The 26977-nt window shown below is 44.1% G+C and overlaps 1 protein-coding gene and 1 long non-coding RNA gene across 2 annotated transcripts; both read left to right on the top strand.

Moving 5' to 3' along the window:
- The first annotated feature begins 734 nt into the window (after positions 1–734).
- On the top strand, positions 735–22024 carry LOC112649638 (uncharacterized). The gene is made up of 5 exons (XR_003129699.3): positions 735–1169; positions 12246–12300; positions 15523–15617; positions 16970–17069; positions 21157–22024. It is a non-coding gene; the product is annotated as an uncharacterized LOC112649638 (long non-coding RNA).
- A 403-nt stretch (positions 22025–22427) lies between these two features.
- Positions 22428–26307, top strand: LOC125753059 (uncharacterized). Its single transcript, XM_049097363.1, has 2 exons — positions 22428–23013; positions 25275–26307. The coding sequence occupies exon 2, from the start codon at positions 25666–25668 to the stop codon at positions 26185–26187; it is 522 nt and encodes a 173-aa protein (XP_048953320.1). The 5' UTR covers positions 22428–23013; positions 25275–25665; the 3' UTR covers positions 26188–26307.
- The last annotated feature ends 670 nt before the right edge of the window (positions 26308–26977 follow it).

The raw sequence follows: 26977 nt of genomic DNA, 5'->3' as shown, positions 1-26977 counted from the left end.
GAGAAATAGAATTATTTCATTCTTCAATACTTATTACAAGTGGTGGTATGACATCCTAGGCTGCTTGCCGCTGACCACCTCGTACCCATTTGCCCACTCTTTGCTAACTTGGCTGTCCTTATGCGTGGAATGAACTCCACTTTATTTTCCCAAATACTCTCTATGCCAGCCTTGTTTTTTCTTCTTTTCCTCCTCCTCCTCCTTCTTCCTTTTTTTTTTTTTTTTTTTTTTTGCCAGACTGGGGTTTTTCGGTGGCTGTGGGGTGGGAGTGCTATGGGTGGGCAATTGCTCAACTTCTCTCTACACTATGGTTTTAAAAGCCATATTCATGACCTCACCAAAAAGCAGATGATTTTCTCTTCTCGTCGTCCATTGGTTCTCAAATGATGAGGCCTTGTTTTCCAGGCACTATTTTCCACCCCTCCAGCTACATCAGAAGTTTCACAATTAATGAAAATACTTTGCCTTAACATGTCTCTGTTTTTGTGTAGTGATTCAGAAGAAGTGTGACTCTTACTGGAACTGTTGACTGTGCCCTGTGAAGCTTGATCACTTCAAAATCTTATCCAAGTGCCATCTCTTTTGTGAAGTGACATTTGCTTCCCGTGAACAATTAATCATTTGAACCATTTCTACCTTTGTGTTGCACACAAAGGGCGCGTCTCTACCATACGCGGTGTGACGTCCTTATCTGTGTCTTCCACGGAGACTGTGATAGGTGTGAATGTTTTAAGCGCATACCGCCAGCTTGTCCTTTGAAAAGGTTTGTGCTAATGCACACACCATCCTCAGTATGAGTTCCATTTTTCCTCTATTCCAACAAATCCTGGATAGCATGATTTTTAAGATCTTTGCTAATTGAGTAGGTCAAAATTGGCATCTCATTATTATTTAAATTCATATCACATTGATTACTTTTGAGATGAAACATTGAACAATCTATTTTGTATAGTAGTGGTTATTTGCATTGTGAACTAAATTACATTTTAGTGATTTTTTTAAAAGATTTTATTTATTCATTCATGAGAGAGACAGAGAGAGAGGCAGAGACACTGGCCGAGGGAGAAGCAGGCTCCATGCGGGGAGCCCGACGTGGGACTCCATCCCGGGACCCGGGGGTCACGCCCTGAGCCGAAGGCAGACGCTCAACGGCTGAGCCACCGACCCAGGTGCCCCTAAATTGTATTTTAAGGTCGATGTAATTCTCTTATTTTATTATGGTGTGCCCCACCCACCCCAATCTCTTACCCCATCCTATTCAGCACTTCCTGGGATTATGGTGCTTACTTTGCAAAATACTGAGCTAACGGTAATCTGATTAAATTACCGCATGGGAAGAAACTATCAGTGCTACATTTATTTTCCTGGAAGATCGTAGCACTGAATCGGTACTTTGTAATTATTTCTACCCAATCACACTACTTCTGAATTACACATCGCTACAAGTAAGTCCAATACAAATTTATTCCAGATGACTTGTCACTAATAAATCTGGAGAAAACTTGAAAAGTCCCTGGGAGTCAGTGGAAAATTACTTTTTATGGTAGTAAAATTTTACAATACGCTTTGCATATTTGTGTCAAAGAGTCTTATCAGGGAAGGAGGAAGGGGATCCAGAAAATGGTTAAGCTGATTGTCAACGTTGGATTTCACGCGAATTTTAATAGTTCCGTCTTAATGACAACGACGATGATGAGGCTAGCAACAATACAGCTAAGGCGCATTGAGTGTTTAAAAGGTGATGGGCATTACTCTAGAGGCTTTCCACATTTTAACCGATTTAGTCTTTATTACTCACTCCACCCTCCCCACCCTGCTCGGTTTCCTAGGAAGCTGAGGTCTGTAGACGCGGGCTTGCAGTGGCTGGCCATCTGGCCTTCAGCTGTCTGGGCGGTGAAGCATGAGCAGGAGACGGGGAGGCCGCAAACGAGAGGCTGGAGGATGTTTCTTGGCCTCTCTCCTGCCAGGTTGAGGCCCTTGTGTGCACCCTCTACTAGAAGGTTCCCCTTTCCCCTGGCCTTCTGCGTGCAGCTACTCTCCGGGTGCTGGGAACTCGTCCTCTCTGGCCCCGTGATGATGGTGTTCTCCCCACCTACAGCCAGTCCCCTCTTTAAACGTCCACCGTTATCCTCCTGGGGTTCACCGTCTCCTTCCTGCCAGGATCCTGATTGATATACTTGATTGATAATTTATAAAACTCTCAGAAATAATCCTCCTCGGAATTTTGATGGCATCTCTTCTTTGTGTGTGGTTTTTTTTTTAAATTTTTATTTATTTATGATAGTCACACAGAGAGAGAGAGGGAGGGAGGCAGAGACAGAGGCAGAGGGAGAAGCAGGCTCCATGCACCGGGAGCCCGACGTGGGATTCGATCCCGGGTCTCCAGGATCGCGCCCTGGGCCAAAGGCAGGCGCCAAACCGCTGCGGCACCCAGGGATCCCTCTTCTTTGCTTCAAGCTTCCAGTGTTGCTGTTGAGAAGTCTGACAATATTTTGATTCCTGAATTTCTATCTTCCCATTCCCAGATACTTGTTAAATCTTCTCTTTGTCCCCAGTGTTCAGAAACTGCACAAAGTTGTATCTTTCTCTTTTGTAAAGGAATTTTATTGAAGATTTCTTATTTTATTTTATTTATCTAACTTATTTTTAAAATATTTATTTATTCATGAGAGACAAGGAGAGGGAGGCAGAGACACAGGCTCCCTGCGGGGAGCCCGACGCGGGACTCGATCCCAGGACCCTGGGGTCACACCCTGAGCAGAAAGCTGACGCTCAACCCTAACTTATTTTTTAAGTACGTTCCATACCCACTGTGGGGCATGAACTGATGACCCTGAAATCGAGGCTCACGCTCTACCGACTGACCCAGCCAAGGGCCCCTGCGTCTTTAATGAGAGACTTTCCCACCACTGTGTTGGACAGTGGGTTCTTAGAACCTGGAAGTGTATATATAGTCTTGTGTATTGTGAATTTTTCTTGATTATTTTGCTGATGATTTTCTCCTCTCTGTTTCCCAAGTTCTCTCTCTCTAGCGTTCATATTACTGTAGGTTAGATGTTGGAACTCCTGTCTCTGTCTCTCCCTGGTGGTCTCTCTCATACACACACACACACACACACACACACACACACACACACTGACTGCTTGATAAATAAAGAGAAAGAAACCATTCCCAGAGATAGTCATCCTTTTAGGGACTCTCCTAAAAGGAGAACTTCTTATTTTACCCTCCAGTTTTCTTGACCTTTTGCATTTCTTTGTCTTTTTTGTTTGCTTTCTGAGAGATCTACCTCACTTTATCTTACAAAACTCTTACGGTTTTTCATTTCTATCATTTTTTTAAACTTCCTTTTTTTTTTTCTTCTCCTGGAATAAACCATGTTAAAAGTAGGTGTTTCTATTCCATGGATATAATAGCTCCTTTGAACTGTATGAGGATATTGGTTATGTTGGATTTTGAAGTTTTCTTTTCCCTGTTTAGTCTTTGTTTCTTCCAAGTTCCTTCTGTTCATTTGTTTTCATCATTGTTTTTCACATCGAATATTTCCTCCCTTTCTGGTAACCCTTGAGTGTTTGCTCATATTTAAGAATTGGAAGTAAAAACATGAATGGAAGCCCTGAGTGCCTGTGTGAGTTTTGCAGGTGATGACCTTCACTCTAGGCCGACCTGGCTGGGCTGTGTTGGGAAAGCCGTCAGTGTCCGTGTCTGTAGGTCTGAGCTCTTAGATCAGTCCTGTTTTCCAGATAAGAATCTTCCAGTGATTTGCTTGGCTGCCGCATCTGGGAACTGTTTGGGGGAAGGAGGCCAGGGCCTCATCCTTCATCATGCAAATATCCACTTAGTGCTCCTGTCTTTAGTACGTCGCCTCCATTCTCTGTTATAAATGATTTTATCCTGTCCAGAGATCCTCTGTTCTGCCCCCTTCAAAGAAAACAAACAAAACACGGTCCAGTCTTCCGTAGGGGAAGTGGAAGAGCAGTGGCCACGCTGATCAGGGTTAGGGCCCGGATCTGGGAGTTATGTTGATTCCTCAACACACTTTCAACCAATCCTCACGTTTTTACCACATTTACAAGTATATGGTACTATCAATTCCTGAGCTTTTTTTCTTTTTCTCTACAGTGTAGTGATTATGTCTCAGATTCCCTCACTTCTAGGGTAGGATTTAGCTCCCTTGTTCTGCTAAGGTGGTTGCCACTTTCATATCTGCTTCTTAGCTTCCAAAATCTTCATATGATATAAGGATCTTTCAAAATACATCTATATAATGTCCTTTTAGAGAAATCTCAGGAGGGAGAGAATATTACAACACTTGTTAAATCCACCATCTTTACCTTTAAAGCTGCTTATCGGGACACCTGGGGGGCTCAGGAGTTGGGTGTCTGCCTTCGGCCCAATAAATTTTTATTTATTTCTAAAGATTTTATTTCTATAGGCAGAGGGACAAGCAGGCTCCATGCAGGGAGCCCGATGCGGGACTCAATCCCTGGACTACAGGATCACATCCTGAACAGATGCGTAACCACTGAGCCACCCATACGTCCCAAGATACATTTTTCTTACAGGGAAATGAGTAATCTTGTGAAAGAACAGGAGAGACCCAAGAACTCTGCTCTGATATCGCTGTTAAAGCACCATATCGGCAAGTTAAAAATGAGTCTGTAATTGGGCTGGATAATTTTGCCTTTGGCCTTGGCCATCAAGCAAACCGGCATTTTGTTTTAGCACTCTCATCTACCACTTAAGTAACCTTCCACTTCATGTATCTCCAGAGGGGGATAGTGGCCACCTTGGCCTTGTCAGATTCAGAGGACATACGACCTTGGGCCCTCCTATTGGACACCCTGTCCTGTACTTGGTCATGCAACGTTGTAGAAACAGATGTAGGCCCAATTTGTCATAGAGGCAGAGGCCTTAATGTCCTGTTGGATGACCTTTGTTGGGGTATCTGTTGCTCTTCCTGGTCATACAGTCCTCCTTGGGATTATTCCCATTCCTCAAGCCTGGCCAACTGGACTCCCATCAATTTGGTCAGCCCTGATGACCTTCTAATAAATTACTCTTTCGCTTGAGAAAGCCAGTGTTGTTTCAGTTGCTTGAAAACAAAAGCCTTGGCTGATAAACACAGCAACTATAGGAAGGCAACTTGCAAGTGCCATAGGAGGCTGGGCAGCTAGAATGGATAGGCACAAATTCAACAAATCTTCAGAAAATAACTTTAAAAGTTTGCCCCATTAGGAACGGATTACCAGTATTCTCTGCTCATGAAAACAATAGTGGATTTTTTTTACAATCTCTGCTGGTTACAGTCAGGAGTAGGGCAATGCTTGCTTCTGTGCCTGCGAAATCCCGTGTTTGTTTAATCAGAGCCAAAGAGAATGACTCACTAATGAGCACCAGATTTGCCTTTGTCTAAAATGCTAAGGGAATTGGTTAGTAATATTTGGGAGCAATCCCTGAAAACAACAGCACAAATCTAAAAGAGTCTGATAAATTAAGTGGGGGAATTAAAATTATTTCGGGCTGTTAATATTATGTCATTCCTATATACTCAGTTACATCAATAGGTTTGATTTCCCTTTGGTAGGAGTTATATTATTTTGGCAGCAACCTAACACGAACACACAAAACATAACTTAAAATATCTTAAGTACTACTGAAGATGAATGAAAATGCTCATTGTAAAATAATTTCAAACAATACAGAAATATAAAGTGAAATCTGAAAGGCTTCTCTAAACCTTACCCTCCCCAACCTATGCCCAATTCCATTTCTTCCCCTTAACCTCTGTATGTGTGTGCTCGTCCAGGCCTAGCAGTGACTTGTTTCCACGTATCTCAACACACACACTTGTTTATCTGTGTTTGCTAGAGCATTTGAGCACTTCTCCTCATGTCTTTGTTGTGAAATTGCCTACTTATAATATCTGTCCACTTTCCCGTTGGGTTGCTTATCTCTTTCTTATTGATTTGCTTGAATAGCACATTCATAGTAAACCACTTTCATGCTATGCGGTAGAAGTCTGTACACAAATGGCAATTTCACCTCCTTACCCCCATTTTCTTTAATTGAAGCAATATAAAAGCCTAATGGCTTACTCAGCTTTTAAAATTGCAATGCCAAGGAGCTAATCAATGCCGGCCATATGCATTAATCTAATTTGCTCTATATATCTCAAAATAATTTAAAAAGACAAATTACTGAACTAATTTAACATTCTCTAGATAGCTCTTTTAAATTATACATGTTGAATTAATTTAAAAGAAGGTATTTGTAGACCTAGACAAGTTTATTCTAAAATTTATAGGAAAGGCACAGTCCTAGAGTAGCTAAAATGATCTCAAAAAAGACGAATCAAGTAGGAGGAATCACTATACCTGATATGAAGGCCTGCTGCAGCACTATCCTCATCAATACAACATGCCCTGTTAGAGAGATAGACAGATAAAGAAGCCAGAAATAGACCCACACAATTATGCCCAACTGATTTCTTTTTTTGGTCCAACTGATTTTTGACAAACATTAAACAGTAATTCAATTGAGGAAAAATGGGAAAATTTCCAACAAAAGGTGCTGGAGAAATTTGACATCCACAGGCCAAGAAAATGAACCAAGACTTAAGCCTCATATTTAATTAGAAAATAAGTCAAAATGGGTCATATACTCAAGGTAAAATGTAACACCAAAACTTTCAGAAAGAAGTAAAAGAGAAAATCTTCAAAATCTAGTACTAGGCAAAGACTTCAGGAATGAGAGACTGGCTCTTAGACCAGGACCCAAAACAATATTCACAAAAGGAAAAATGCATAAATTAGACATTACCCAAATGAAAAAAAAAAACCTTTGCTCTGTGAAAGATTCTGTTTGCAGGATGAAAACCTGGAAGAAAACTTTAAAATCCATATATCTGACAAAGGACTAATATCTATAATATATAAGGAACTCTCAAAACTCAACAGTAAAAAAAACAAATAACCCCATAGGAAAACGAGGAAAATTCATAAACAGAATGTGTAACTCACTGAAGAAAGTATACAATTGGCAAGTAAGCACATGTGAAAGATGTGCTAACATCCTTAGCCATTAGAGAATGCAGAATTAAAACCATACAATGGGATTTCACTCTACAACTATCAGAAGGGCTAAAATTAAAAATAATTACAACCCCAGATGCTGATGAGAATGCAGATAAACTGGAACACTTACACAGGAATGGTAGGCATATAAAACGGTAAGCTCATTCTGAAAAACGGATTGGCGGTTTCCTATAAAAATAAACGTGTAAAAGACAATCCTCAGAATATGAGAAAATAGTTGAAAATCGTATTTGTTACGGGTCTAATATCCAAAAAGTATATTCCTACAACCCATCAATAAAAAGACAACCCAATTTAAAAATTGAGAAAAGGGTCTAAATAGATATTTTTCCAGAGAAAATGTCCAAGTGGCCAATAAGCACAGGAAAAGATGCTCAATATCATTAGTCAATAGGGAAATACAAACCAAAACCACAATGAGATACAGCTTTATACCCACCGGCATGGCTAGAATAAAAAAAATCAGATAATAACAAGTATTGATAAGGATGTAGAGAAATCGAAACCTCCATACATGCTAGTGTGAATGTTAAGTGGTACAGCCACTTTGGGAAACAGTCTGGAAGTTTCTCAAAAATTTTTTTATTTTTTATTTAATTTTTTTACTTTTTACTTTTTTAAGTTTCTCAAATTTAACATGGAGTTACCATATGACTCAGCAGTTCTGGTCTCAGCACCTGTTCCCAAGATGCCCATACAAAACTTGTACATGAATGTTCGTAGCAGCATTATTCATAATAGCACAAGGTGCAAATAGCTCAAATGTCTATCAGCTGATGAAAGGATCACAAAATGTGACGTATCTATATAATGGAACATTATTCAGCCATAAAAAGGAACAAAGTACTGATACATGTTAGACCATGATGAACTTTGGAAGCATCATGCTTAGTGAAAGAAGCCAGTCACCAAAACCACATATTATATGATTATACGAAATGTCTGGAATGGGCATATGTGTAAAGAGAGAAATTACATTTTTGGTTGTTTGTTTAGGATTGGAGTATTTGGGGGGATGGGGAGTGATAGCTCAAGGCTGTGGGCTATCTTTTTGAGGCTATGAAAATGTTTTAGGGACGCCCGGGTTGACTCAGTGGTTGAATATTTGCCTTCAGCTCAGGGCGTGACCCCGGGGTCCTGGGCAAGTCCCACTTTGGGTTCCCCACAGGGAGCCTGCTTCTCCCTCAGCCTGTGTCTCTACCTCTCTCTGTGTCTCTCATGAATAAATAAATAAAATCACTAAAAGATGTTTTAAAATTAATTATAGTAATGGTTACATGAGTCTGTGAATATGCTAAAAACTACTGAATGATACACTTAAATGGATGAATTACATTTTGATAAAGCTGTCATAAAAAAATACCTAAACATGCAGCTACAGTACAACTCAAAAATTGTACTCTTGGGCATTAATCTTAGAGAAAGAGAAAATGTATGTCTCTTAAAAATCTGTACACAAATGTTCATAACAGCTCTATTTGTAACAGCCAAACAAGCAAACAACAACAATAACAAAACAACAACCCACAGGCTTCAAAGTATGAATGGTTAAGCAAACTATGATTCATCCATACTTTAGAGTACTACTCAGGAATAAAAAAGAATGAATTATTATTAATTATTATTTTTTAATATTTTATGTATTTATTTGAGAGAGAGCAGAGCAAGAGAGAGAGCACACATGAACTGGGGGGAGGGCAGAGGGAGAGGGAGAAGCAGGCTCCCCACTGAGCGTGGAGCCCGACACAGGGCTCCATCCCAGGACCCTGGGATCATGACCTGAGCCAAAGGCAGACGCTTACCCGACTGAGCCACCCAGGCGTCCCTAAAAATGAATGGATTACTGATACACACAACAACTTGGATGAATCTCCAGGCACTCACACTGAGCAAAGAAAGCTAATCCCGCAGATTCACATACTATGTTATTTCATTGATAAAGAATTATATAACAAAAAACTAGAGAAGTGGAGAAAAAATTAGTGGTTGCCAGCGTTCAGAGTTGGGGACGGGGAAGCAGAAGGAAGTGGGGAAGGCCGTATAAGGCAACGTTAGGAAACTTTCTGGTGAAGGAGTGGTCTGTGCCTTGACCATACCAATGTCAGTAGCCCAGTTGTGATGTTGTGCGATAGTTTTGCAAGATGTTACCACTGAGGGAAACTGGGTGTAGAACACAACCAATCTTCAGGTATTGTTTCTTACCACTTGCATAGGAATCTATGATTTTCTCAAAATTAAAGGTTTAATTAAAGGAAAAAAACCCCAACACAGTAAGAGCAGGAGTTTTGTTGAATATTTAACAGAAAGATCAGTTAAAATAATGGTAGATACCTTCAAGTCAGCTTTATATTCAGAAAAGTTTCTTCTTGGAAAGGAAGCATTCATTTCAACACTTTTTGAAAAATTTAGTTTTAAATTTTTATCAGAGTTAAGAAATCAGACAGTTGTATGAGACTTAAAATATAGCGGCTTCTTGCTTGACCTCTCTTTACTGTATTTTGTCCTACTCTCCAATACCTACTCTCAGAGTCAAGGTTTTAGAGTCTTTCAGTGGTTTTATTTATTTATTTATAAAATATTTTATTTTTTTATTCATGAGAGATATATATATAGAGAGAGAAGCAGAGGGAGAAGTAAGCTCCATGCAGGGAGCCTGATGTGGGATTCGATCCCAGGTCTCCAGATCAGGCCCTGGGCTGAGGGAGCACTAAACCGCTGAGCCACCCGGGCTACCATGTATCTTTTTTAAAAAAACTTTTTTTCTTTTTTTAAGATTTTATTTTTAAGTTATATCTTCACCCAACGTGGGGCTCGAACTTACAACCCTGAGATCAGAAGTCTCTCGCGCTCCATTGACTAAGCCACCCAGGCGCCCCCACCTCTGTATTACTCTCATAATAGCCCTATGCTGTAATTTCTTAATTTGTTCACTTTTAATTATTAGGGGTTGACTTTCTACCAGGAAAGGCAAGGCTTTAGCTGTCTTATTTCCTTCCTACCATCTTCACACTTCTCTCCCCCCATCTTCCCGATATAGTTACATCAGAAATGGGGACAAATTCTCCAGGTTCTTGCCTTGTTATAACTACATAAATACTCCCCTGTGCTGAGCCAGGCAGTATGCTACAGTTAAATATCCATTCCTGTAGAAGTCTTTGTTTTTGTCTGAAGATAATAATTGCCTTTTTAAAAATTGGCTTAGTTTTCTCTCCATGTAGCTATTTCGGTTCTAAACTTTTCACAGAATTATAAAATTGCTTTCACTGAAGGCAAACCTATGAACTAAACTATCCAAATGTGCTTGGACATGTCCCTCCCCAAGCCCCCTGCGGAAGAGGGAGGGTTCGTCACCTGGCTGTGCAGGGGCAGGGAGATCTGGAACCTTTTGTTTCCAGACTCACCCGCTCCCTGTATTCAGAGATAGCTTATTGCTCTCATTTCTGGGTTTTGCGGGGTTTGGCAACCTCGTCAACTTGCTTCTTGCCATCCTCCACCCCCGCCCTGCTGTAGATACTTCATCCCGCCTTTCTCTACTATGCGAAGTCAGTTGTCCTGTCTGTTGGGTTGACATCCTCCTGCTATGATCTCTTCTACCTTCACGTGTGGACTTTTTAGGTTTTCTTTAAAAAGAAATTTTTTTTTACCATCATTTCAGTGAGGTTTTGGGTAATGGCAATGGAGGGTAAACAGGTGTTTTACTTTTTCTTTCTTTCTTTTTTTTTTGTTTTACTTTTTCATATTTGAATGACAGTGCAAACATTTTGTATTCTAATATAAATATAAATGGTGCAGGCTTCCCGATGATCAAGCACCTGTATTCTTAGAACGTCCAAAGACAACTGTGGTGCTGTCTGCTAATTGTTCACCACTAATTTCTGGCCAATGGAATAAGTTAAGGATATGAGAACAGCAAATAAAGAGGAAGGGTGAAAAAAGAAGGAAAGAAAGAAAGAGAACTCATGAAGAATAACTTGTCTTCGGGTGATTTTATATTTCATTAAAACAAAATATCATTCCTTTAAGGTTGAGAGTGGAAAATTTTTCATTCTGCTTTTGGAACCCTTTCGAAAAAGATCTTCTGTGTATCAGATAACTTTGATTTTTTTAAGTGTGAAAATTTTTAAGAAAAGAGCAATGGCATTATGTTCTACTGGGTAGTTGACTAATCTTAGGTTTATCTTTTTTTATAATAAATTTATTTTTTATTGGTGTTCAATTTGCCAACATACAGAATAACACCCAGTGCTCATCCCGTCAAGTGCCCCCCTCAGTGCCCGTCACCCAGTCACCCCCACCCCCCGCCCTCCTCCCCTTCCACCACCCCTAGTTCGTTTCCCAGAGTTAGGAGTCTTTACGTTCTGTCTCCCTTTCTGATATTTCCCACACATTTCTTCTCCCTTCCCTTATATTCCCTTTCACTATTATTTATATTCCCCAAATGAATGAGAACATACAATGTTTGTCCTTCTCCGACTGACTTATTTCACTCAGCATAATACCCTCCAGTTCCATCCATGTCGAAGCAAATGGTGGGTATTTGTCGTTTCTAATGGCTGAGGAATATCCCATTGTATACATAAACCACATCTTCTTTATCCATCATCTTTCGATGGACACCGAGGCTCCTTCCACAGTTTGGCTATTGTAGGTTTATCTTTTATTACTATGAAAAGTGGAATGATTTCTTAACATCCTTACGTTTTAGTCAGACATGATATCATGCAAACTGATTGCATTTTTTAATAATAAATTTATTTTTTATTGGTGTTCAATTTACCAACATACAGAATAACACCCAGTGCTCATCCCGTCAAGTGAATGGGTGACGGGCACTGAGGGGGGCACTTGATCTGATTGCATTTTAAAATATATCTTCTCTGGTGAGTCAACATCTTCTAGGTTCTTGGGCTGGAAGATGATGTTAGGCTAGTATGTTTTGTTTAACATTGGCTGAAACAAGGTTTTTATAATTTTTACTTTTGAGAAATAAGCCTAGGTTACTTTTTAAGCATTAATTTTTATAATTTTTTATGGAGGTATCATTTGCATAAAATGCATGGACCTTACATGTTTCATTCAACAAATTTGGTAAAAGAAGATCTAGAACACTTTCAGCACTGAAAACTTTTCCTCTTGCTTCTTTCCAGATAATACCCTTCAAACATCCAGAGTTAAGTATTGTTCGGATTTCCGTCATCACAGGTGAGTTTTGCCTGTTTTGGACTCCATATAAATGGAATCCTGTAACCCGTATTCCTTTGCAGTTGCTTTTTTTTTTGCTCGTCATTATTGAGTAAGACTTCCTGAGATTCATCTATGTTTCTGTGTATATTAGTGGTTGCTTTTTTTTTGCTCGTCATTATTGAGTAAGACTTCCTGAGATTCATCTATGTTTCTGTGTATATTAGTGGTTTATTCTTTTTTTAAAAATTACTGAGTAGGGGCACCAGGATGGCTCAGTCGATTAAGCCTCCAAGTCCTGATTTCAGCTCAGGTCATGATCTCTGGGTCCTAAGATGGAGCCCCATACCAGGCTCTGCGTTTAGCCTGGAGTCTGCTTGTCCCTCTCCCTCCCCCTCTGACCTTCCCCTTGCTCACACTGTGTCTGTCTCTCTCTCTCAAACAAATAAATAAAATAAAATAATACTGAGTAGTATTCTATTGTATGAAAATATTATAGTCTTTAAATATATTTTCCTGCAGATAGATGCAGTGGGCAGCTGCTGTTGTGCTTCCCAGTGATCCTCACCTCTTGCTAATCATACCCTTGAGAGTCCCTCCCTTTGAGCATGGGTTGGACCTCTTGACTTTCTTTTAATGAACAATATATAGCAAGTATCATGGAATATTGCTTCCAAGATTTGGATGTAGGAAACTTGACTTCCTTCCTTCTCTCTTTCTCTCTCTCTGGTTCTTCTTGTTTCCTCTAATGAAGCAAGCCTCCGTGTTGTGAGCTGCCCTATGGAGATGTCCACATGGCAAGGGACTGAGGGAGACCTCCAGCCAACAGCCAGTGAGGGACTCAGGCCATCATTCCCATAGCCTGTGAGGAACTGAATCTTGTCCACAACCATGGGAGTAAGCTTAGAAATAGATCCTTCCCCAAGGTGAGCCTTGGGACGACCACAGCCACAGTCAGCAGCTTCATTGAAGCCTCATGAGAGAAGAGCGTGCTTCTTTTTGCTGAGATTCTTGACCACAAAAACTAGGAAATAATGTTGCTTTAATCCATTAAGTTTTGGGGTACTGTTTTTTTATTTTAAATATTTATTTATTTATTTATTTATTTATTTATTTATTTATGAGAGAGAGAGAGAGAGAGAGAGAGAGGCAGAGACACAGGAGGAGGGAGAAGCAGGTTCCCTGCCGGGAGCCCGATGCGGGGCTCGATCCAGGGACTCCAAGATCATGCCCTGGACCAAAGGCAGATGCCAAACTGCTGAGCCACCCAGGGATCCCCCTAGGGTAATGTTTTAATGCAGCAATGTGTAACTAGTGCAATAGACATTTGAAGTTCTTCCAATTTTTTGGCTATTATAAATAACACTGCTATGAACATTCTTTTAGTCTTTTTTTTTAAAACTTGTTTTATTCAAGATGTGTTTCCTGAAAATAACATGTAGTTGAATCCTTCCTTCCTCTCAGTCTGACAATCTTTACCTTTTTAAAAAAAATCTTTACATTTTAATTGAAGTGTTCAGTCTATTTGAACTTAATGTAGTTATTGATATGGTTGGATTTAAATTTACCATTTCATCATCTACTTCTTATTTATCCTACTTGTTCTTTTGCTTCTTTTTTCTTGCCTTCTTTTGGGCAATATCAATCACTATTTAATATTTCATTCTATTTCATCTATTAACATTTTTAGCTGTATCTCTTTAGTTTCATTCTTTAGCGGTTGCTCTACAGATTATAATATCCATCTTTAATTCATCCTAACTTCAAATAATATTATGCTATTTGACAAGTAATGTAAGGCTCTGCAACTGTGTACTTCTACTTACTACCCCTGTCTCTTGGGCACTTGTGATCATATGTTACTTTTACAATCTACTGCTATACTTTTTTGTTTTAAATATATTTAAATACACAAAGTATACTGAAAGCAAAAAGGATAGTAATGTATCATGCATATAGCTCAGTATAGCAAGCATAATAACAATATATCATCTCATATTTACCTAAATATTTACTGGTTTTGGTGTTCTATATTCTATCCTGGAGACCCAGGATTTCGTCTGATAACATTTTCCTCAGCTTTTAGCTTAAAGAATTTCTCTTAGTATTTCTTGTAGTGCAGATCTCTTGCAGAGAAATTCTCTTAGTCTTGATCTGCCTAAAAATGTCTTCCTTTTTATTTCATTTTTGAAGGTTGTTTTTTGTATATTTTGAATTCTGGGTTAAGAGTCTTCCTTCTCTAGTATTTTAAAGATGTCATTCCCTTGTCTTCTGGCCTTTATTGTTTTGTTGTTTTTGTTTTTTAAGATTTTATTTACTTATTTTATTTGAGAGAAACGGGGGGGGGGGAGAGCAGGGGAAAGGGCAGAGGGGGAGGGAATCTCAAACAGACTCTGCACTGAGTGTGGAGCCCAACATGGCGCTCCATCTCACGTCCCTGAGATCGTGGCCTGAGCTGAAACCAAGAGCTGAATCAACCGAGCCTCCCAGGTGCCACTACCCTCTGTTGTTTTTGATAATAAATTAGTCATAATTAATATTTTGCTTCTTTGTATATATGTCTTTTTTTACAGTTTGTTTTGAAGATTTTCTTATATTTGGTTTTTAGCAATGGACTATGATGTTCTTAGGTGTGTTTTATCTCTGTTTATCCTGTTAAATTTTACTGAGCTTCTTGGATCTGTGGGGTTTTAAAAAAAATTTAATTTTACAGACTGGGTGGCCCGGTCAGATAAGCATCTAACACTTGATTTCAGCTCTGTCTTGGTCTCTGGGTTGTGAGTTCAAGCCTTGTGTTAGGCTCTACACTGGGCATGGAGCCTACTTTTAAAAAATTAATTTTAGAAAATCTGTTTAAAAAGATTTTAAATAGGGATCCCTGGGGTGGCTCAGTGGTTTGGCGCCTGCCTTCAGTCCAGGGCGTGATCCTGGAGTTCTAGAATCAAGTCCTGCGTCAGGCTCCCTGTGTGGAGCCTGCTTCTCCCTCTGTCTCTGTCTCTCATGAATAAATAAATAAAATCTTTTAAAAAAAAGGTTTTAAATAAATTTGAGCTTTATTCATGAGAACGGTATCTCTAGTCTCCTGAGAGCAAGTAGTCTAGATGTGTGTAAGGTACATTATTGGTTCCATATGGACAGGACTTGGTGCCTACATGGCCATATCCATGGGATAACTTCTGCATTCAAAGGTTGAAAGACATAGTTCTGAATAAGGCTAGTGGCTGGGTTTCTTCCTTCTTCCAGGTTTTATGGAGGTGAGCCAAGAAAGCTGGCAGAAAGCACAAAGAAGGAAATGCCAAGGAGGTGCAAAGCCTGCAGAAAGCAATCATTCTAACCAAGTTAGTGTTTTGTCTCCACGGCCAATCCTTGTCAATATAATTAGATTACTGGTTTATTATAAATGGATACAACTCCGGAATCGCCAGATGGAAGAGACGCAGAGGGCAAATATGTAGGAAGGTGTGTGGAGCTTCCATGTCCACTCCAGGTGAGGCACTCTCCCTGCTCACCAGATTGGAAGCTCCTTTGAAAATTCTTGACCACTAACTCCTCACATACTTCTGACACAGACTGGCACAGAAATGAACTACTTGGTAAAAGAGGCAGGACACAGAGCATCCATTTCATTGCCACAAAGCTAAGCAAAAACAGTATGGTTTTGGGGCTGTTGTGACCAACTTCTCAATCATAACAGATGTTGCAATGGCCTATTTGATATGGGGCTGAAGGGGTGCAAGAAATCATTATAATAATGGCCTTCAATGAATCATGCCTCTGTGCCTCTGTCCCTATGTAATGTGACCTTGCACTCACTTCATCAAGAAATGAGTTTAACCCTCTGGAACCAGGGTTGGCCTTGACCATCATACTGTGAAGACACCTCATTTAACCTATTGAAGAATGTAGGCCTTCACGGAGGAGAAACATTGCTTTCTAGCCAAAGTCAGTGCTGTAGGCTCAGCGATGTAGTGAGGGCGACTCTTAACGAGAGAACACACTGAGGGTTGGTGGAGGGAGGTAGGTGGGGGATGGGCCAGATGGGTGATGGATGTTAAGGAGAGCACTTGTGATGAGTGCTGGTGTTGTATGTAAGCGAGGAGTCACTAAATTCTACACCTGAAACTAGTATTACGCCGTATGTTAACTACCTGGAATTTAAGTGCATTGAAAGATGCATTAAAAAAAAAAAAAAAAAAAGAAAAGAAATGTAGTGAGGGCACGTTGGACTTTCCAGGCCATCTTGACTTCCGCCTGCACAGAATCACATGACCAGCAGTCCAGAGTCCAGGTGAGGCAGCAGAACCAACCAGAATGCCGAACAGCAGAGTTAGAAGAAATAATAGATTGTTATCATGACCATCAGTAAACAATAGAAGGGTAGGTTAGGATGCTTTGCTGTGCAACTATAGGTAACTGAAACAGGAACGGGAGTGCTCTGCAGCAAACCCTCGAGCGTTGGTTTAAGGATCCAGCTGCAGGCAGGGCCTAGAAAGAGGGCAAGGAGACGGCTACTGGAGGCTGGAAGACCAGCGAGGCTAATTGCTAGTGAGGCTGCAAAAAAGGCAACTGCTAACATAGTGGTGGACCAGGTATCGACAGTCTCCCCTGTAGTTTGTAGAGAATGTACCTAGTAGATTGAAGCAGGCCACTGAGAACGCCGAGGGTACCAAAAGGCTTCTTTTCGTTTCAGGTGAAAAGACATTGCAAAATGGAGATGAACTGAAACAAGAACTATTGTATTTGCAAGGAGAATGCAGAGGAGACCTGGATAGCCCAAAACTTGCTAGCAGGTGCCACACGTTCACTAATTCCTAAATTATCTTCCTCTTTCCAAGCCTGCTTCTCTTCTTGTGCCCATATATTGGTAACAGTACCCGTAACATCAGACGTCCACATCAGAAACTGGGAGTATCTATAGACTTTTCCTTATTTATTCACGTATTCATTTACTCACTCATTCACTCACTCATTCATTCATTACGAACTCAGATACTTAGTGCTAGGGGACACCACTGCGTATATCAATCTTATATCCTACAAAACATATAGTTTGACAAACCCTAATTGTTCACCAAGTTGTAGTAATTCTGCTTCCTAAATACCCCTGGAATCTATCCTTTCTTCTCTATTCTCTCAGCCCTTACCTTAGTCCACTCGTCATCATCTGACTATTCAGTATTCTGCGTTCATTTTCCCTCTTTTATTCATCTGGTGTTCTTCTGTAAGAATGGTTTTCACAGGTAAGCCAGAGTGTTCTTCCTTTTTAAAAAAATCTCCCGGGGATCCCTGGGTGGCTCAGCTGTTTAGCGCCTGCCTTTGGCCCAGGGCGCGATCCTGGAGTCCCGGGATCCAGTCCCACGTTGGGCTCCCTACATGGAGCCTGCTCTCCCTCCTCCTGTGTCTCTGCGTCTCTCTCTCTCTCTCTCTCTCTCTCTCTGTCTATCATAAATAAATAAATAAATCTTAAAAAAAAATCTCCTATTGACACCTGCCTTCTTAAAATCCTCCAGGAAAAAGTTTAAATGCCCTGATTTGTTGGGAGCCCAGAGCCCATGTTCTCGGTCCTCTTTCTCAACTCCCTTTGTCTCTGGTCTCTCCTCTCCAAAATACATTTGGTGATTTCATTCGTCAAGATCATCTTCCCTGTGAGTCCGTCCCCAACCTTCTTCTGCACATCTCTAATGTAACACTCAGCACATGATGTTATAAATCTTTTCTTGGCTGTAGTCCCTACTCTGGAGCAGAAGAGACCTAAGTATCTGGAGGATAAGGATTTAGTTATATGAGTGTTTGTTTCCAAAATAGTACCTGGTATATAATAGAAAATCAATAAAAATTTTTTAATAAGTGAGTGTATGAATGAGCCTGTGTCGTGAACACAAGATTAAGCTCACCAATTCTGGAGTGACAGCCATCCTCTTTTATGCGTATATAGCAAATTTATTCATCAGTTATTTATTTCATGCCTACTTTATGCAGGGCATCAATCCCAGCACAACAATAAATGACATAAAAAGTCACCAATTTCATGGGGCTTACTCTAGTGGCAGTGACAGATAAATAAAGCAACAAATAAATGAACAAGGAAATTATCCAATAATAAGTGCTTTGCAGAGCCTCATCGTGGAGTGATATGATAGAGAAAGATTGGGTAGCAACTGGAAAACAAGATAAGGAAAGGGCTCTCTGAGGAGGTGATTTTTTTTTAAGATTTTATTTATTTATTCATGAGAGACACAGACAAAGAGAGAGAGAGAGAGAGAGGCAGAGACCCAGGCAGAGGGAGAAGCAGGCTCCATGCAGGGAGCCCGACGGGGGACTGGATCCCGGGACGCCAGGGTCACGCCCTGGGCTAAAGGCAGATGCTCAATCGCTGAGCCACCCAGTGGTCCCCGAGGAGGTGATATTTAAGTTTAGATCTGAATGATCCAGCTTAAAGTGAAGGAGCCAGCCTTGTAAACATCAGTGGCCAAGTGTTCCGGACAGATGAGAGGACTGGAATAAAAGTCATGGGGCAAGAATGAACTTGGTCTGTTCTTCAGGAACAGAAAGGAGACCACGAAGACCGAGCTAATGAAAATGAGAAGCAGGCCACAGCCGGTACTGTGTGGTTCTGGAAGCCGTTCAGGAGTCTGTGTGCAGTGGGCAGCTATTGGTTTTTAAGCAGGAGATGTCATGATTCAATGAAGGTTTTTAAAAGAAGTTTTTAAAAACTTCTGGTGGGTTAAGAGGGGCAACAGGGCATCATGTAAGGAGGCTACCACAGTTGTCCAGGGAGAGGAGATGGGGTGGTGGCATGGGCCACGGTGGTAGCAATGGAGAAGGAGAGGCAGTGTACCGATTTGGGAGCATTTTGGAGGTTTGCTCTTGAATTTCATGAAGAGAATGAAGAGATCTGAGCTTTCAAGGGCAATTGAATGAGTCTAAGTCCTTCATTCACCTTCGTTATGAGCTAAGTGTCAGTTGAGAACAGGGTGTAGAAGCAGACTCAAAGGTCTTGTTTAGAGTTATTGGGTAGAATGTGAAGGTGGGAAGAGTGTGTCCTTGGATGGAGCTTGCCCATGGAAACATTGAGTAGGCCCTTGAGGAAGGGAGTATCCTGCTATTGATACTAATGCGTCCGGGGCAGATGCTAACATAACAAACCAGCAGAAGGTGCATAGCCTACCTGTGCCAGCACTACAAGAAGTTGAAGATACTAACACAAAAACAACCAACTTCTGGGCTTTATTTTTTTTTTCTGCATCAGTGCCTGAGGTGAGGAGAGACAATGGGACATGGCTAATGACAGGATTTTTGAAAACGTCTTCTGAGAGAAGCACCGAGTTGCCCACCAGAGCACTTTTCTAGCCAATTAGGGAAAGCGCGAGTGTCTTAAGGACAAGGATCATGTCGTAGTCATCTTTGAAGTCCTACTCACGGGTTAGCGCTGACATACAATGAGCCCTAAGGGTCGACATGTTTGAATCGATAGCTCAAGCAGAGAGGAAAGTAACGGTTGTGGACGGTGCCCAGCATCTTCAACATTAGATTAGTGTATTATGCTTTGGCTTTGAGCCTATTAATATTAATAATCTCTCTTTCCTGGAAACATGAGGCCATGATCCATCTCATCATTCCATTTGCTTGATTAAGCCCAGTTCTTCGAAATATATTTCAAAATCAACACATGAGATTCTTGTTCTGTTGCAAAGTTTGTAACATTTGATCACTCATCTCCACTTCCATTCTGTTTGTGTATGTGACGCATCGGAACTTGGATCTTGGATCCAAGGCTAGGTGCGTACGTGTGCGTCAGGAGAAACTTATGGGACGGATGGACCTGCCTCAAAGAAGAGTGCCAGGCCAGGAGGAATCTCAATCTCCTTCTTCTGCTTCTCTCTGTCCAACTTCTCTTTGCTTTTACACAACGCGATCAAGTTCTCTCAAGACCTGAGTCTCCTCTTTGTTGAATTGTCATATGAAATGACTGGAACTCATTTCCCAAATAATGAGGGGAAGTTCCATGTGACATACAGAAGCCTGTCTTCTCTTTTCCCATCAATCTGAGAACAGTAAGGCTTTGTGCAAACAGTGACTGATCCTACCTACATCCTTCAACCACGCTAGACAAAGGCTCACATGTGAATGGGACTAAAATTTTTATTCTTGATTGTTGTAAGATACACATAAGTAGACTTTGCCATGAACCATTTTTTAAGCAGATTTTATTGACTTATTTGACAGAGAGAGAGAGAGCACAAGCAGGGGGAGCGGGACAGGGAGAGGGACAAGCAGACTCCCCGCTGAGCAGGGAGCCCAAGGTGGGACGCGATCCCAGGACCCTGAGATCATGGCCGGAGCCGAAGGCAGATGCTTAACCAACTGGGCCACCCGGGCGCCCACCACCAACCATTTTTATTTATTTATTTATTTTAATTTTTATTTATTTATGATAGAGAGAGAGAGAGAGAGAGAGAGGCAGAGACACAGGCAGAGGGAGAAGCAGGCTCCATGCACTGGGAGCCCGATGTGGGATTCGATCCCGGGTCTCCAGGATCGCGCCCTGGGCCAAAGGCAGGCGCCAAACAGCTGCACCACCCAGGGATCCCTACCACCAACCATTTTTAAGTGTGCAGTTTCCACTTTACAATTTAGTAGTATTAAGTACATTCTCATGTTGCACATCATCGCCATCGCCATCCACCCTGAGAACCAATGTCATCCTCCGAGGCCGAAACTGTATCCATCAAACAATCTCCATTCTCCCCACCTCCCACCCCTGGCCAACCTGCTTTCTGACTCTATGAATTTGACAACGCTAGGTACCTCACATAGCGGAATCATACAAGATTTGTTCATTTCTAACCAGCTGCTTTTTTCTTTTTTTTCCTAAAGACTATTTTTCAGTGATCTCTGCCCCCAACGTGGAGCTTGAACTCACAACCCTGAGATCAAGAGTTGCGTGCTCTACTGACTGAGCCAGGCAGGTGCCCCTTAACCAGCTTATTTCACTTGGCATGATGTTCTCAAGGCTTTTCCGTGTCATAGCCTATGCCAGTGTTTGCTTCTTTTTTAGAGCTAAATAATATTACGTTGTGTGTGTATATATATGTGTATATAATTTTTAAAATTCTTTCATCTCACTGAAAGTTTTTGGATGATAAGCTTTTTTAAAATTTTATTTACTTATTCATGAGAGAGAGAGAGAGGCAGAGACACAGACAGAGGGAGAAGCGGGCTCCCCGCGGGGATCCCGATGGGGACTGGATCCCGGGACCCCGGGGTCATGCCTTGGGCCGAAGGCAGGCGCTCAACCTCTGAGCCCCCCGGGCGTCCCTGGATGATAATTTTGTAATGCATAGGATTATATCATTCTGCTTTTGGAGCTTGGAAAAGTCACCACCGTTCCACTTGAAAGTTTCCCAACATTTCCAGATTTTATTTGACAGCCTAGAGTTCCTTGGGGCGTTTTATAATTGTCCGCTCTCGCTGCTGTTCTCCCGGGAAGTAAGGCCTCTCAGGGCCAGAGCTGTGGTGCCAACAGGGAGAGCATGAGGTCAGGCCCGTCAGTGGAGCAGGTGATCTTCCTCCGGGAGGTTCTCAGGTCAGTCCTCGTGGAAGGCCCCCTCGTCACTCTTCCCACAACGGCAGTGCCTGCTGCGTGTTGAGTGGACGCAGGTGCGAGCAGCAGCCTGGACTGCTTGGGCCACGTGACGCCGGAGGGAAGCTGAGCATCTCACGACGCGCAGGGGCGACTGCCACAGACCGAGAAACCACAGGAGATGGCCCGGCACCCTTCGCTGCCCCACCCCACCCCACCGTGTCCTGCCTCCTGGCTTGGCTTGGGGAGCACGTCATAAAGTAGCTCGGGGGGGCCGGGGCGGCTTCTTCGCAGGCCCTGTCCCGGCCGGGAGCCCTCCTGCATCTCTTGCATCTCCTGCTCAGCCTGGTAGGGCCCTACCCCCAGGTCGGCAGGCGCTGCCCCGCACAGAGTCGCCTTTCAGACACTTTCACATGTTGTCACAGTTGTCAAAGCAGATGAAAAATAGGGCTGCTGCTGAGTCACAGACTCCTCTGCTGCACACCCTCGCCCCAACACGGGGCCAGAGAACTGAGGCAATTTCTCCAAAGATTTTTTGGAAAGCAGTGACTTTCTGGTATTTCCCAGTCATATTACTTTGGTTTGTCTCCATAAAAGCGTAGGTTGGCTCTAATATTAATCAGCGTTTACAGAACTATTTTTCCCTTATTATTTTCTTCTGGGGTTCTCCTCGCTGTCCATCCCTAATGTCCCCGTAGTGGCAGTGCACTCCAAGAAGTTTCAGACAACAGAAACCAATGGTATAATATAGGATTTTCAGGACATCCACGGGGACCCAGCGGTGCAGCATCTGCCTGCGGCCCAGGGCGTGACCCCCGGGTCCCGGGATCCCGGGATCGAGTCCCACGTCGGGCTCCCTGCAGGGAGCCTGCTTCTCCCTCTGCCTGGGTCTCTCCCTCTCTCCCTCTCTGTGTCTCTCATGAACAAATAAATAAAAATTAAAAAAAAAAGATTTTCTACTTTTTCCCAAGCAGTGAAACAAGTCAGTATGAAATATGAGAAAGTGTAATTTTTCTAGACTTTCATGTCTCTACCAGAGCAGGGAGTTTCCCTCATAAATAAGGTCTCTTTTTCCTTCCAGAGACATTTATTCCATGGCAGCCGCTTAACTACCTCGGGGAATTGATGGAAGTCCATCTCTTTGAGTCATGGTGCGTAACTCAGTGGGAGTCAATTCCACACAGGGTTTCAGTGACGATGATCTCACGATTTTATGCCTCATGTCTACGCTTTAATTTCTGTACTGAGGTCGCTTTCCCTGATGAACAAAGTCCTGTCTAAGACCAAGTTGATCTTGCATTTTCGTGGGTCCCCTTACCCCTCCAGTTAGACATGAGCCACACCCTTCGTGTTTGGCATGTGGTGCTTGCTGATGAGTTCAGCGAGTCCAAGATGCTCTCCCTTTAGATTGTCACGGCACCTGTCCCTTGACATCCACAAATATAAACGGTAATAGGTGCACGTTAGCCGGAACCTCAGTCAGTGGCACAAGGTTTCTGGAGGAGACGGGCCACAATGGCGAGCCTGTGCCTCCCGGTGGAGGCAAGGAAATAAACGCTTTGATGTCGTGATGCAAGGGTTGGGAAAGGATGAGCTCTCCTGAAGCCCCCCTACTGGAATAGCGAGATGACATCAAAGTGGAGTCTGCGGTCCTAGGCTGTGGGGCCTTGGTGTACTCCAAGCTATTTGTCCTGTGCCAAGACGCTTTTTAAATATGTTTAGATCGGGGGCTCCTGGGGGGCTCAGTGGTTGGGCATCTGCCTCTGGCTCAGGGCATGACTCCGGGGCCCTGGGATCGAGTCCTACATCGGGCTCCCCACTTGCTGCTCGTTCTGCCTGGGTCTCTGCCGCTCTCTCTCTCTCTCTGTGTCTCTTATGAATAAATAAATAGAATCTTAAAAAAAAAAAAGAATACTTGAAATGGAGTCTGAAGAGCGCTGGGCCCTCTGGGCCCGTTGTCCCTCGGTGGAGGGCAGCTCGGGTAGGCACAGGGAGGACCGCGCCGCGTCCTGCGGTGGCCTCGCAGCAGGAAGGCGGCCGCATCCCGATACGGCCTGTCCACAAGGGCCGTAAGATGTGATGACCACGATGGCTGAGGCCAAGAGAGTGGGTGCATCTCAGCCTCGTTACTTCACTGGCTGGTCCTTACTTGTTCTCTCCGCTCCAGTCCATCAGCAAAGCAGGGCTTGGAGCCAGAACCCCTCCCAGGGTTTGGAGCCAGACGGTGGCACCGTCGCAGGCCCCCCGCGGGCGCTGTACCCTGCACATCCCGGGGGTCCTATGCAATTGCCCGGTGACTCCAGGAGAGCTTAGACTCTATTTAAATTATCTAGTTATTTTCTCCTCTCCCACGATCACCCCTGAAAACCAGCTCTTGTAATTGGAGCCTAAGTCCAGAAGACAACCCTAATAATCTTCTTCTACGTAGCATTCATTGCTCAAAAAGCATCTTTACATGTGCTAGTTCATTTGATCCTCACAAAACACCCTATAATTGTCAGGTAAATAGTATTTCACTTTGCCTTTGAGAAACGGAGAAACTGAGTCAGGAAGTCAAAGCGGAGTATGGCCAGAACTCACATTTTCTGGGCAACTCTTAGATGCCAGACCCACGACACGCGCCCGGGATCCCAGAGCCGGTGAGGGTCCGAGCAAACACCGCGCCGGTTCCCCGGTGGGTCCGAGGTGGGCAGGCGACCGCCTGTCCATCCACCTGAGAAAACTTTGCTTTGCCCATTGGCACCAAAGCCAGGGGCCTTATTCTTCAAATGGCTGAGAAACAGCTGAGGTCAGCCTCCCAAAAGGCGATAAGGTTTCCGCTCCAGCTCATAAGCATTAAAGGACCAACCAGGCAACAATATCCAAAGCAACTTTTACTTTTACTGGGGATGAAGCCTGTTTCTATCTGCTCTTGGCCAGGAGCGTCCGTGCCCTGAGGGGACGCACTAGCCGTGGCTGTACCTCCGGCCTCATCGGCAGGTGCCACGGTGTGCAGGCGGCGCCGTGAGAGCGCGCATCCTGTTCCGCTGCCCACCAGGGCAAAGGGGCTAGAAGGACTTGGAATGAATAATTAATGAAGGGGAAAGAATGGTCTTTTCTTTCTCTTTTTTAAGATTTTATTTATTCCCTTGAGGTGGGGGGAGTGGGAGCGGGGGAGAGGGGAACGGCCCCCACTGAGCAGGGGGCTGACCCGGGGCTCGATCCCTGCACCCCCCCGAGGACCCTGGCCCGAGCCGGAGGCAGAGCTCAACCGACTGGGCCCCCCAGTGCCCGGACTTTTCTTCCAAATTTCCCAGATACACTGGTCTTGTTCTTCCCCCGCTGCCCTGGCTTCTCCGTCCTTCCTCTTTCCGTCTCCCACATCAGCTTGACCCGTTCACCCTCGCAGCTGACGCCTTTCTTTGCACTATAGGGCGGCTGTGATGGCAGCAGGCCGCAGACACAGAGTTGGGGTTCCCTGAGGAGACGGCCCGGGACACAGCGACAGCTGTCGTCGTCCCACCACGGACACCTGGAGATGCCTTGCCTCCCACCTATGGACCCAATTCCCAGGCTGGCAAGCAGGAGCCGGCCCTATGCCCACTGACCAAGCCAGGACACGGAGAGCACACGGCACCTAGTACCCCTCCCCGGAAGGACCACTGCTGGGCACGCTCTGCTCCTTTAGTGACCCGGTTAGTCTACAGCCTTGCTGCTCTGAGGATAGTCCAAGAACCAGCAGCAGCAGCAGCACCAGCTACACCAACAGCACCAGCAGCACCAGGACCAGCATCAGCAGCACAAGCTGTACCAATAGCACCAGGATGACCAGCAGCAGCACCAGCAGCAGCGGGAGCACCATCAGGAGGACCACCAGCACTAGCAGCACCAGTAGCACCAACACCAGCACCACAAGGACCATCAGGACCACCAACGCCTCCAGCACCAGCAACACCATCAGCCCCAGCCCCAGCCCCAGCAGCACCAGCAGCCACAGGCCCAGTACCAGCAGCACCATCACCTCCAGCAGCAGCAGCACGACCACCACCACCACCAGCAGCACCACCATCACCATCTGCAGCACCAACAGAAGCACCACCAGCACCAGCACCACCACCACCAGGAACATGAGGACCAGCAGCACCACCAGTACTACCAGTACCAGCACCAGCACCAGCAGCACCAGCAGCACCAGCCCCAGCCCCAGCCCCAGCAAAACCAGCACCAGCAGCACCACCAGTACCACCAGCACCTGCAGCACCACCAGCAGCAGCAGCAGCAGTACCAGCCACACCGTCTGCAAGACGCACCAGGACCAGCATCAGCAGCACAAGCTGCACCAATAGCACCAGTACGAACAGTACCAGGACCAGCACCAGCAGCACCAGCAGCACCAGCAGCACCACCAGCAGCAGCAGCAGCACAGCCTGCACCAATAGCACCAGTACGACCATCACCAACACCAGCACCAGCACCACGAGCAGCACCAGCATCACCGGAAGCACCAGCACCAGCAATACAAGGACCATCAGGAGCAGCAGCACCACCAGCAGCAGAACCATCATCACCAGCACCAGAGCCACCAGCCCTACCAGCACCAGAGCAGCACCAGAAGCAACAGCTGCAACAGCACCAACACCACCAGCACCAGCATCAGCTGCATCAGCAGCACCAGCACCACCACCACCACTAGCACCAACAGCACCAGCACCAGCTGCACCAGCACCAGGACCAGCATCACCAAAAGCACCAGCACGAACTGCACCAGAACCAGCACCAGCAGACCAGCACCACCAGCATCAGCACCACCAGAAGCAGCACCAGCAGCACCAGCAGCAGCAGCACCACAACCACAAAATCAAAAACAACAGCACCAGCAGCACCAGCACCATCACCAGAAGGATTGTCAGACCAGGAGCACCGACAGCACCAGAAACAACAGCATCCCCAGCCCCAGCACCAGCAGGACCATCAGCAGCAGCAGCAGCACGACCACCACGACGACCACCAGCACCAATATCACCAGCTGCAGCACCAGCAGCACCACCAGCACTACCTCCAAGAGCAGCGGTAGCAGCATGACCCCCACTCCACCACCAGCAGCAGAACTGGCACAACACAACTACCACCAGCACC

This window comes from Canis lupus, chromosome 19, assembly GCF_003254725.2.
Source record: "Canis lupus dingo isolate Sandy chromosome 19, ASM325472v2, whole genome shotgun sequence".
NCBI lineage: Eukaryota > Metazoa > Chordata > Mammalia > Carnivora > Canidae > Canis > Canis lupus.
Note: the sequence above shows the minus strand (reverse complement) of the source record. Positions and strands in the feature narration are given on the sequence as shown.

What these genes read in the sequence shown, in the direction of transcription:
- LOC125753059 (XM_049097363.1), top strand. Translation starts at nt 25,666, where the DNA reads ATGACCAGCAGCAGCACCAGCAGCAGCGGGAGCACCATCAGGAGGACC.